Raw genomic sequence first — 13494 nt, forward strand, 5'->3', positions numbered from 1 at the left:
TCCAAATTTGCTACGGTGGCCCAGTGTTCCTATGTCATGTGGCCCAGCATCCTGCTGCAGACCAACGTTCAACCCAGAACGTGCTCCAAAGCCATGTCCCACAAGAATCGCCACCATCCTCACAAAAGTGACGGTTGACCCTGGAAAATTTGCACCCCTCAGTCTGCCACTCTGTTGGTGGTGCTTCTTTTCCGTTCCCTTGACCCTGGAAAATGTGCACACCTCAGTCTGCCACTCTGCTGGTTGTGTTTCTTTTCTGTTCCATTGACCTTGGTAAATGTGCACCCAACAGTCTGCCACTCTGTTGAATGTGCTTCTTTTCCGTTCCATTGACCCAACTGAAATCCATTTCTTTCTGATGTATTTTCCCGTTACATCTGCGAGATAATCTAAACACTGCTGCAACTGTCCATGCATTTTTTCAGGTACTCGTGCTTCCACTAGTTTCCAACTAGATTTTCTTCGATGTTGACGTATATCAATTGTTCCGCTCTCTCTCGTTGAAGTCGCGATCTGGCGTTTCTTCGGTTTCAAATGCCCTCACGTGGTTGATCCAAGTCGCTCGTTTCCCCAACGTCCAAATTTGTTGCGGTGGCCCCGTCTTCCTGTCATGTGGCCCAGCATCCTGCTGCAGACCAACGTTCCACCCAGAACGTGCTTCCGTTGCCATTCCCTCTGAAGCGATGCCTCTATCCTCCCAAAAGTGACTTGATTGACTCCGCCGACTGACCAACCAACATTTATCCAATCTGATAAATGTGCCTCTCTGCCGTTGCATGGTTCCGATTGAATTCCATTTCAATCCGTTTACTTTCCGACTCTTCCAATTAGACTCGACTAGTTTCCAATTAGATTTTTTTCCAGTTTGTTGACATCTGCCGTCAACAAACAGTTGAAGGGAATAGTGGCTTGTTATCGACATCTCTCAGTTGTAGTCGATCTCCGCTCCTCTTCTGACGACGATGCTTTCCCGTGGATCGTCGTCACCTACAGCCGCTAATTCTTGCTACTTGCGGCGAATTAGCGAACTGCCCTCGTCCCGGTCGCCCTTTGGATGACTCTGCAATTGCCGGATGCTGCTCTCCGATGTTGCCCTTGACAACGCCTTAAGTTGTCCTCTCCCGGCAGCACTTGTACGAAACCTCCCGTTTCGTAACCTCCTTCCGTCATCCCGATGAATTCTTGCTCCTCCGCATTCCTGCTCTCCGCTCCTCTTCTGACAGCGATGCTTTCCCGTGGATCGTCGTCCCCAACAGCCGCTAATTCTTGGTACTTGCGGCGTAAGTGGACCGGTGAGCTGCATTCGTCCCGGTCGACCTTTGGATCACTCTGCCTCTGCCGGATCCTGCCCCTCGTCGACAGTGTCTCCAGTTGTCCTCTCCCGGCAGCGCCTGTACGAATGCTTCGTGTCCCCCTTACGTCATCCCAATGGATTCTTGGCGGCCACCGCCGATAATGTCAAAGTCGAGTTGCAGTGATAACTGCAATTCGACAACCGAATATGTGATGACCGATTCTGTGTGTTGCAGTGAAAACTGCATTTTTTTATTTCGTGTCTCCATGGCTCGAACTCTCTCCTACAGCTCCCGAGGATGGCTTCGCTGTAGCTTCTCTTCCTTCGCTGGTGACTTTGTTCCACGGCTCATCTTGGATCCCACTTCTGACGACCAGTGTTGCGTAGGGGTGGGTGGAGGATCCAAGTAAAAGGCCAACAGTCGTTTCACAGCATTTATTGATGATTAAGGAGTTACAACCACTGTCACTGCTCCGTCCAGAATGCCCTGATATCGCCTACGTACCGCCTTATAAACGGTAGATCTCTCAGGACGACTAATCTGTTTACCTGTTGTATAGTCACGTATTCGGATATGTGTTTCCACGACATTGGGTCTCCCCGTACCGATTCTGATAAATAACTAATAACGGTCATTGTTTAGCCTAAATGCACTTAGAGTCCAGATATAATCTTTGGAAGTAAGTGCATGCATTTAGTTAATCCGAAAACAGATATCCGTTGGTCTAAGTGCAATTCGCTCAATCCACGGCGTACGTAACAATATGTTTGGTCTACATTCCATACTGTGATCCAAAAGCTGATATACAACATTCATTAGCCAGCAACATGGCTCGGTCGTTAAGCTTCTGCTTAACACCGAGAGGCACCGGGTTCAATCCCATGAACTGATCTCGGTTGAAAAGAAATTTTCTGAGTACATCTGTAGTTCTGCTGGTCAGACTTGGATATTTGTGACTCCAGGTCGATCGTTTCCTATCAGAATTTGCCAATTTTCTCTGATTTCATTGTTGAAACGGTTCCCATTTAAAATTGGCTAAAAATCTTCCTACCAACTATGTCACCACTGTTTGAGTATGATTAATGTACAATAAAATTTATGTACAAGTTTTTCAGTGTTTCGTAATATAAATGCTGCATTGTTTGTAATTGACCAGGAAGGCGCATTGGGGTTTTCCCTGTAAGACCTTCCTGGTATATATGTAAAATAAATATACCCAAATAATATGCTGATTAATTGTGTTAACATTCTGACAGCTTTATAAACGCTACAGTTGCATATCGTATAGTTATTGGCCATATATAAGTATTAGCCAGCAGTGTGGCTCGGTGTTTGCCTTTATGTTTAGCACCAAGAGGTTGCCAGGTTCGATGCCGTGCTAATCTTCAATGCTGCTGGTCAGACTTGGATATTTGTGACTCCAAGTCGATCGTTTCCTATCAGAGTTTGCCAATTTCCTGATTTCATATTTGAAACGGTTCGTCCATCAAATTGGCAAAATTCATACTATCGCTATGTCACAAATATCTGAATTTGATTTATTTACAATATGTATGTAAAAATTTATGTACAAGTTTAAATCCATAGATGTCTATGAATGAATTAATTAATTGTTAATATCATGTTCTTCAGCCTCTTGAAATACAGCGATTTATCTAATAAAAAATGCTGCAATGTTTATAATTAATTGTCTAGGAAGGCGCATTGGGATTTACCGATTATGCCTTCCTGATATATATCTATATAAAAAAAAAAACAAGATATTGTGTATTAACTAGAAGAATAGGCAATTTAATACACAAGTTGTAGAAGTACGAGTAGTTCTACGTAAGGGGTCTACCTCACGGCACCGAAAGTGAAAAGGTCGAAAAAACAAATATCGGAAGGCAAAGATCGAAAAAAAAGGGTGCATGATAAACGGTACTATGTATATATAATATATATGAGTGACATGCGGTGAAATTATCTCTCTTTTTGTCATACAGCCTTGTTTAATGTGCGCGCGCAGGATACGGGAGGAAAAGACTGTTCCGCTTGTTCCTGTTGTATCCTGCTCGCATAAATTAAGTGAGGATGTACGACGGGGGGAGAGAGAGCTTTACCGCACGCCACTGATATACATATATACTAACCGTTTTTCATATATATGCATGGTAAATGAACATTTTCAACTTTTTTGCGGTCACCCCTACTAAAGGTAGTGTTTTTATATTTTTTGTATTGAAATCTAAGTGGCCAAATGTGTTTTCTGGTAAACGGATTATTTCGCACAGTGCAATCGCGCAATCGTTGCCACGAAAATCGCGAATACGGGATATTTGGCACTCGAGTTTTCATTAGTATGATAGTTCGCCTGATTGTCTCTCGATGGATAGAATTTTCGAGTGCCAGATGTTCCGTTCAAACGGTCACGAGAAAACTGGTTGACCGATTTTAGGGTGTGACCAATTTCTCGTGACATTTTCGAAATCGTTTTATGCGGAATAATCACAACCGTGTTTTCTATACAATTTGAAAATCACTATCGGTCAGTGTTGCCTAAGAGAATTTTTTAATAAAATCAATACTCTCGACTTGTACTGGCAGCACACGCACTTTGCACACTGTCAGATCTGTAAAAATGTAAGAACCCCGTTTTCGTTGCTAGCTGCTGCTTTCATATGGCATTAACTCATTACACTGCAATGGCTGAAGGTATTTGCAGGGTCTATTGATAATTTGTTTATATTTATATTACAAAAATTGCATTGTTGGTGCAACTATTTTAAAACTGACTGGTGAATAAATACCCGTCCCATACTTTTGTATTATACTTTCCTTTTCAATCGACTGGTGTGTGTTGTATCAGTTTGAACAAATTTCAGGTATGTACTCTATAGTTTACGTGATAGTACCAACCGACGGTGTGGGCAAAAACATAGCACGGAAGATAATCGAAAATCAACTTGCAGCTTCTGTCAATATCATACCCGATGTCATCTCTTTTTTTAACCGGAATCAAGTACTAATCGAAAAGCCCGAGGTAGCCATCACTAGTATAACATTATGATCATTGAAATCGCATCAAAAAAATAATTGAATTTGTTTTTTTTTCGCTCATAGAAAATAATAAGTTGTATTGTTCACTACTTTGTTTTGAAAAGTTATATAAAAATAGTAATTATAAAAACTAATATTGAGGATGATATCTTGTAGGTTCTGATGATGATGAAGACGCGTACGTCCAGAGTGAACGATCTAATAGAATTTGTCAAAGAAAACCATCCGTTCTTTGTCGCCGATATTATATCGACCCCTATCCAATATGGAAATCGGCCATATCTGAAATGGATAAGTGATTCAGTACCAGAAATTTAAAAAATAATACTCTTCCTTTTATGATTTAATTATAAAATAAATAAATATTATTGAAAAAATCTGACTTTTATTTTAATGGTGTTGTGAACTTTGTTCAATTGTTTTTAATTAAAATCCTTTCATGACCAACGGTATATATACTATATATAAAAACGGACTGTCGCTAAATATATATATTTGTATTTTTGTATATTTGTATGTGACGTACGATCAACCATCAACCAGTATGGGGAACAAATTTTTTTTTTTTCATTTTTTTCAGTTTTTTCTTTTTTTTCATTTTTTCAGTTTTTTCATTTTTTCAGGTTTTTCATTTTTTTCACTTTCAGTTTTTTCATTTTTTTCATTTTTTCAGTTTTTTCATTTTTTTTCATTTTTTCAGTTTTATATATATATATATATTTATAAATAAAAAAAAAATAAAAATTCTATTAAAAATTTAAAAAATTCGAAATATATATATATATATATATATCAGTGGCGGGCGGTGACTTTTCAAACAAGGGATGCTGTCCCTTGTTTGAAAAAAAAAACCGACCAATTTATTTTTTTAAATTTAATTTTATTCTTCGTTCCTTTTTACAAAATTCATCGATAACCGCATCATAGAATTTTTTATTGTTTTTTAAATTTGACATTATTTTCTTTTCGATTGCAATTAAAGCAAGACCAGAGAGTCTTTCTTCACTTTGACTACTTCTGGTGAACGTTTTAATTCTTTTCATAGTCGAAAATGATCGTTCAGCCGATGCGCTCGTGGAAGGTATCGTACAAATTAATTGTATTAAACTAAATACTTGTTCCAAAACGTCTATTAGATCATCTTTCACAATTAATTCCTTTACGTCATTTATAGATTTCAAATGAAAATCTTGCGTTGAGTACATGTAAATTAATTCGCTTTTTAATTTCATAAAATCAAAGTATTTTCCATAAGTTAGGTGGAGTGATTTAAATAGGATATCTGGAAAATTATTTTCATATTCTTTAAATTTTTTGACGTTAAAAAAAATTAAAAGAAATTTTAAATTTTCGATATCTCGAAATCGATTGGTTGTATTTACTGAAAGAGTTTCTAAAATTTCAGAATAGTGAAGTTTATACGTTGTTTTCACATCTTCTTCACATTCAGCATATTTTCTTTTTCTATTAAAATTTTTAGTTATTACTTTGTTCCACAATGAATCAAAATCGTCTTTTTTGTTACCTAAATATTTTACAATTTTTTTAATTTCACTTACGCAATACGATATGTCAAAGGTTTTTTTTTGTAAAATTTCAAATAAAAAATCTGCCGAATTAAATATTGCAGAAAATAAATGCAAATTGAAATTGAATTCAAACTCTTTTAAATAACGATGAAGGACTTCAGCATTTATGACAGCATCAGTATCCCATTCGTCTTCGTCATTAATTATTTGATTAAATATTTCCATTAATTCTGTTTGATATTCTAATATCATATTTAAAATTTTGCTATTGTAGTTCCATCGTGTAGGGGCAGCAGTGGGAAATCGTTTTTTTATTTGACAATCGAGAAGGGAAATTCTTCTTGAAGACTTACAAAAAAAAGTTGAAAATGACAACATACGGCTGAAAAAACGTTTGCATCCGGATATATGTTTAACAGATTGCGACAAAACTAAATTCAATCTGTGAGCGTAACAATGGACAAATAAAGAATTAGGACAAATATCTCGAATTTTTCGTTGCACTCCATTATGCTCCCCGGACATTACAGCCGCTCCATCGTACGTTTGTGCAATTAATTTGTCCAAACAACCAAATTCTTCCAAGGTCTCACGTATGTGCTGAAAAAGAGCATTAGCTGTTCTATTGGGACTAACATCGACAAATCCAACAAATCTCTCCTGAATTTCATTATTTTCATCTACATATCTAAAAATAGTAGATAGCTGAGCTTTGCGACTGATATCTGTAGATTCGTCCACAATTATGGAAACAAATTTTGATGCACGTATTTCAGTTTTAATCTCATCTAGCAAGACTTTTGATATTGCGGATACCAAGTCATTTTGTATATGGTTCGATAGTCCAGTAAACACCGTAGAGTTATCTAAATGAGTTTTCAATTTTATGTCTGATTCACTCAACAGATACAGCAATTCAATATAATTCCCTCTATTTTCCGATTCCTGGTGCTCAAAATGTCCTCGTAAAGGTTGTTCTTGTTTTGCTAAAAAATAGATCGCGCTTATTAATTTCGACAAAATGTATCTATTTGCAGTAACTTCTTTGTTGTGCATTTCAATATTTGCTTTAAATTGAGCACTTAAAAAATTTTCTATACGAGGTCCCTTTCCAAATTTTTTAAATTGAGCAGCAGAACATATGTGAGCTTGAGAACATTCATGTCTCTTGCGCGATTTACTTAAATTGTTTAGGTCAGAAAATCCAAATTTACTCCAGACATTCACTTCTTGAGAAAATAAAATACATGGCCAACAGAATAATTTCGTTAAGTGAGCACATCCACAAATCCATGAAATTTTTTCGTATGTTTCTGTGTTAAAATACCTTTTAAATGTTTTTGTTTTAGACTGAATATTTAATATTGGTGTGGGTTTGGGGCTCTTAACAATAATCTCCTTTTCATTAAATGGGAGAGAAGCAAATCTTCTTTTCAGCACATTTTCAATTAAACAATTGCAATTATTATTGATCTCGACGACAAGTCCACTCTCATTGTTATTTTCGATATCCATATTAAAGGCAATAATGAAAACTCGTAAGTAGTGGAACGTAAACTAAAAATAAAGTTAGACGAAACTAATTTAAATGAAAACTTAATTCAAAAGTAAAAAATAACCAACTTACAGTATAAATGATTAACTTCGTCTAAAGAAATGAATCGGCTAGCTTTTTGATAAATAACTTGGGGCGTAGCGTGCGGAAATATCGATCAACAGCGGCTTCCAAGTGAAACTCAATAGATAAGCAAACAGAGAAACCGAATCCACCGTAGAGGTTAAACAAGTGTCAACGCGTCCGCGCGAATAAGACAGCCTCATAGTGCGCATGCGCAAATGGGATCGGTCGCGACTCCGAATCCATGACGCGCGCGCACTTCACTCAGCGTCTACTCGCCAGCGTCACTCGCCTGTGGCCGGCCTATGCGAATGCGGCCTATGCGAATCCTTAATAAAAATTATCAAAAGATCCTATATAATGCATCATGTAACAAAAAACACGTGATATGTGAAATATATATCATATACTACATCATAATCACGTACATCACTAAGAATACATCGAAGCGAAATTCAAATATTTATTAAAAATACTCTTGGCTTTTTAAAGTTATAGGGGATGCGCCGCATCCACCGCATCCATGGACCGCACGCCACTGATATATATATATATATATATATATATATATATATATATATATTTCGAATTTTTTTAATTTTTAATAGAATTTTTATTTTTTTTTTATTTCACAACAATCAACGTCGTTCCCCATACATCAACCAGTATGGGGAACAATTTTTTTTTTCATTTTTTTCATATTTTTCAGTTTTTTTTCAGTTTTTTTCAGGTTTTTTCAGTTTTTTTCATTTTTTTCATAATTTTCATAATTTTCATTTTGTTCATTACAATTAAATATTACAAAAGAGTTAAATTAATAACATCCAGTGGTATTTATACATGTACAGATTTTGATTTTTGATCAAACAGGCACAATTGACAGAGGGAAAAAAAGCATAATTGTAAACAATAAGCCAGCAGTATTCGTAATGGTTGGTTTTTTTTTTTATTAAATCACAAACGGCATATAATTTTCTATAATTGGATTGAAATGCTTGAGCAATATAAGAATCGTCATCCCGAACATCACTGCAACATGTCTTTATTTCAATTTCCTAATACAAGTTTAATTATATTATTCCGTGACACTAAAATACTTCTATAATGAATTTGAAGAATAACATTGTTATATACTTCTTATTATAAACTTCAGTTTGATTTACCAAATGTTTTCTGAAATCTGCTCTAATATCAGGTCTAAGTTGTAGTTCTAGTTCAGTATTCTTCCTCTGGTTGTTGTTATATGCAGTGCTTGATTTTTTTTGTTGACTAAATAATGATATTTTGCAGATGAGTGAAAATCGTTTGAGTATTGAACCAGCACCAACACCTAGTCGACGAAGCGGGGCCTCAAACACAACTCTTAATTCGTCTAATGGTCCGTACCCACCAAACCAACGACGATTTTGGGCCAACTTTTAAAACCAGTAGCGTAAAAAATATCGAAATAAAAATTAAATTAAAAAATTGAAATTAAATATCAAAATTAAGCTAAAGAGCGAGATTGAGCTAAAATTAGATCATCGTTGATGTTTTGAATTACAACAATGTTTTGAATTACGACGATACGCATTACAACCCGAGAAATATTATAATTTCTCTGATTACCTTGTTGTTATTTCTTATTAAAAGTCGTCACGATATACTACTGTGTTTCCGCCATCGATGAAACATTTAACAAAAAAACTGTCGGTGATTTGTCAAAGGGTTTTTTTTTCTTTCGTCTCGTTAATTTCAGTGTCTCGTAATTCAACGACTTATAATATAAATGCTGCATTGTTTGTAATTGACCAGGAAGGCGCATTTGGGTTTTAAGTAAGGCTTCCTGGTATATATGTAAAATAAATAAATAAATATACCCAGATAATATGCTGGTTATTTGTGTTAACATTCTGGCAGCTTTATAAACGCTACAGTTGCATATCGTATAGTTATTGGCCAGCAGTGTGCCTCGGTGTTTGCCTTTATGTTTAGCACCAAGAGGTTGCCAGGTTCGATGCCGTGCTAATCTTCAATGCTGCTGGTCAGACTTGGATATTTGTGACTCCAAGTCGATCGTTTCCTATCAGAGTTTGCCAATTTCCTGATTTCATATTTGAAACGGTTCCTCCATCAAATTGGTAAAAATCATCCTATCGCTATTTCACAAATATCTGAATTTGATTTATTTACAATATGTAAAAATGTATGTACAAGTATAAATCCATAGATGTCTCTATGAATGAATTAATTAATTGTTAATATCATGTTCTTCAGCCTCTCGAAATACTGCGATTTATCTAATAAAAAATGCTGCAATGTTTATAATTAATTGTCTAGGAAGGCGCATTGGGGTTTACCGGTTATGCCTTCCTGATATATATCTATATAAAAAAAAAACAATATATTGTGTATTAACTAGAAGAATAGGCAATCTAATACACAAGTTGTAGAAGTACGAGTAGTTCTACGTAAGGGGTCTCCCTCACGACACCGAAATTGAAAAGGTCGAAAAAACAAATATCGGAAGGCAAAGATCGAAAATCATACAGCCTTGTTTAATGTGCGCGCGCAGGTTGCGGGAGGAAAAGACTGCTCCGCTTGTTCCTGTTGTATCCTGATCGCACAAATTAAGTGAGGATGTACGACGAGGGGAGAGAGAGTTTTACCGCACGCCACTGATATATATACTAACCGTTTTTCATATGTTTGCATGGTAAATGAACATGTAAGACAGGGAAGGTATGTTGACCGTATCCCGGTCTAACGAAACACATGTTGTGTAGTTTGAAAGAGAATGGTTTATTTTCGTTCAATTTGGTACAATGGTTATTGTATGTACGAAGAGGTTTCTTCGTAGAAGTGATCTGTATGAACTCCAGAGGCTCACTCTGCCAGTGGAGCTTGCTGCGTTGCTTTATAAACGTTTTGGGTTGGAGCGTGTCGTGTGCAAATCCTTTGTTCTTGGTACTCTTGATGTAAGCGATGACCTGTTTCGAGCACGTGTACATGTGACACGTGTTGAGTGCATTTTCCTTTGTTCCTGGTACTCGCGCTGGCCTAGTTATGCTGCGAGCGTGGTTTTTATGGGTTCAGTGCCAGGACGTGGTCCGTTGGGTAATGGGATCGTGCACCGAGCGTATGGTGCACCGACCTCTTTATGAGGCGATCGAGGAACACTTGCGGTATTACGACTTTTCTGGATATGTGTCGCAGTGGCCTGATGAGATCATATGAGTTGTACTATATGCCTACAAACATTTTCAACTTTTCCACTGTCGACTTTTTTACGGTCACCCCGAGAGTATTAAAAAATCAATACTTTCGACTTGTACTGGCAACACTCGCACATTGCATACTGTCAGATCTGTAAAAATGTAAGAACCCCGCTTTCGTTGCTAGCTGCTGCTTTCATATTTCATTAACTCATTACACTGCCATGGCTGAAGGTATTTGCAGGGTCTATTGATAATTTGTTTATATTTATATTCTCAGGTCAAAAATTGCATTGTTGGTGCAACTATTTTAAAACTGACAGGTGAATAAATAACCCGTCGCATACTTTTGTATTATACTTTCCTTTTCAATCGACTGGTGTGTGTTGTATCAGTTTGAACAAATCAATGTTGGTAATTTCAGGTATTTACTCTATAACTTACGTGACAATACCAAACGAAGAGGTGGGCAAAACCCTAGCATGGAAGATAATGGAAAATAAACTAGCAGTTTGTGTCAATATCATACCCAAAGTCATCTCTATATATAAATTGAAAAATCAACTAATCGAAGATTCCGAGGTAGCCATCACTAGTATAATATTATGATCATTGAAATCGCATCAAAAAAATAATTTAATTTTTTTATTATTTTTCATTTGTTTTTTTTTCGCTCATATAAAATAATAAGTTGTATTGTTCACTACTTTGTTTTGAAAAGTTATATAAAAATAGTAATTATAAAAACTAATATTGAGGATGATATCTTGTAGGTTCTGTTGATGATCAAGACGCGTACGTCCAGAGTGAACTATCTAGTAAAATTTGTCCGAGAAAACCATCCGTACTTTGCCTGCGAAGTTATATCGACCCCTATCCAATATGGAAATCGGATATATCTGAAATTGATAAGTGATTCAGTACCAGAAATTAAAAAATAATACTCTTTCTTTTAGGATTTAATTCTAAAATAAATAAATATTATTGAAAAAATCTGACTTTTATTTGAATGGAACTTTGTTCAATTGTGAATTTGTGAATGTGAACTTTGTTCAATTGTTTTTAATTTAAATCCTTTCATGACCAACGGTATATATAACTAGTGTTGGGCCCGTTGATTTCAACGGGTGGTTTCGAAAAGGAATTGAAACTCGAATAAAAATATATTGAATCGACAGCACCGCCGACGCCTCCGGTGAACTGAAAAAATTAAAAAATTAAAAAAAATTAAAATTATGAAAAAAATGAAAAAACTGAAAAAATGAAAAAAATAAAAAAACTGAAAAAATGAAAAAAATGAAGAAACTGAAAAAATGAAAAAAATGAAAAAAATGAAAAAACAAAAAATGAAAAAATGAAAAAAACGAAAAATATGAAAAAAATGAAGAAAAAAAAAAAATTGTTCCCCATACTGGTTGATGGTTGATCGTCCGTCACATATATACAAATATATATATATATATATATATATATATATATATATATATATATATATATATATATATATATATATATATATATATCCCTTAGATTATCAAAGTTTTTCACTAAGAGCTCGAATTAAAAAATATTCTTTAATCTTCAAATTCTAAAATTTTAAAATTCAAATCCCTTAGATTATCAAAGTTTTTCATTAAGAGCTCGAATTAAAAAATATTCTTTAATCTGCTTTAGAAATTATATTTCTCTTATTCAAAATAATATTAAAACTAATCCCAAATCATTTTGGTCAAAATGATTTGGGATTAGTTTTAATATTATTTGGAATAAGAGAAATAAATTCAAAAAAAAATACCTCCTCTTCATATCCTTCCGTAATGTATTATGGAAATAAGTCGGCTTCACATGGTTCTGAAATCTGTACCATTTTTGCTGACTATTTTGACTCCACTTTCAATAGTGATTCTACCATTAACCTTTCTATCTCTAATACAGATACTTCTTCTTGTAACTTATCTACTTTTCATTTTGACTTATCTACTGTACTCAGTCACATCAACTCTCTCAATGATAATCTTGGTGCGGGTTGTGATGGTTTGCCTTATTTTTTTCTTGTTAAATGTGCTGTCCCATTATCTCTTCCCATAACAATCCTTTTCAATCTTTCTATGTCTAACGGTAAATTTCCTGACTATTGGAAATTATCTTACATCACCTCTATTTTTAAAAAAGGTGATAAGAATCTTATTGAGAATGACCGTCCTATATCTAAACTATCTGTCATTAGTAAAATCTTTGAAAAAATTATCTATAATTTCCTTTTCTCCAATTTCAAAAACTACATTATACCTGAACAACATGGTTTTTTTAAGGGGAGATCGGTAGAGACTAACCTGCTTAATTTCACTAGTACTCTCACATCTTATATGGACAAACGAATCCAAATAGACGTCGTTTATACGGATTTCTCTAAAGCTTTTGATAAAATCAATCACAACCTATTACTCAATAAACTTTGGTCCCTCGGAATCCGAGGAAATTTATTTCGTTGGATCTCTTCGTATATACTAAATCGTCACCAAATCATAATTCTCAATGGTTTTAGATCATCACTTAGACATATTCCTTCCGGTGTCCCACAAGGGTCGCATATAGGTCCCTTATTCTTTTTACTCTATATTAATGATATCTCATACATCTTCAAACATTCCTTTATACTTCTTTACGCTGATGATTTAAAAATTTACAAACCTATATACACCATAGACGATTGTCATAAGATACAAGAAGATCTAGATAGATTATCTATATATTGTTTAAATAATGATCTTTTTATTAATCTAGAAAAATGCTCTATTTTAAATTTCACTAGAAATAAG

General features: G+C 35.0%; 1 protein-coding gene across 1 annotated transcript; it reads left to right on the forward strand.

The window, feature by feature from the left end:
* The first annotated feature begins 10780 nt into the window (after positions 1 to 10780).
* Positions 10781 to 11878, forward strand: LOC143914456 (protein CutA homolog). Its single transcript, XM_077434677.1, has 3 exons — positions 10781 to 10909; positions 11100 to 11257; positions 11449 to 11878. Exons 1-3 carry the CDS (start codon positions 10900 to 10902, stop codon positions 11614 to 11616), a joined length of 336 nt encoding a protein of 111 aa, XP_077290803.1. The 5' UTR covers positions 10781 to 10899; the 3' UTR covers positions 11617 to 11878.
* Positions 11879 to 13494: the final 1616 nt, after the last annotated feature.

Source organism: Arctopsyche grandis, chromosome 1 (genome assembly GCF_051622035.1).
Source record: "Arctopsyche grandis isolate Sample6627 chromosome 1, ASM5162203v2, whole genome shotgun sequence".
NCBI lineage: Eukaryota > Metazoa > Arthropoda > Insecta > Trichoptera > Hydropsychidae > Arctopsyche > Arctopsyche grandis.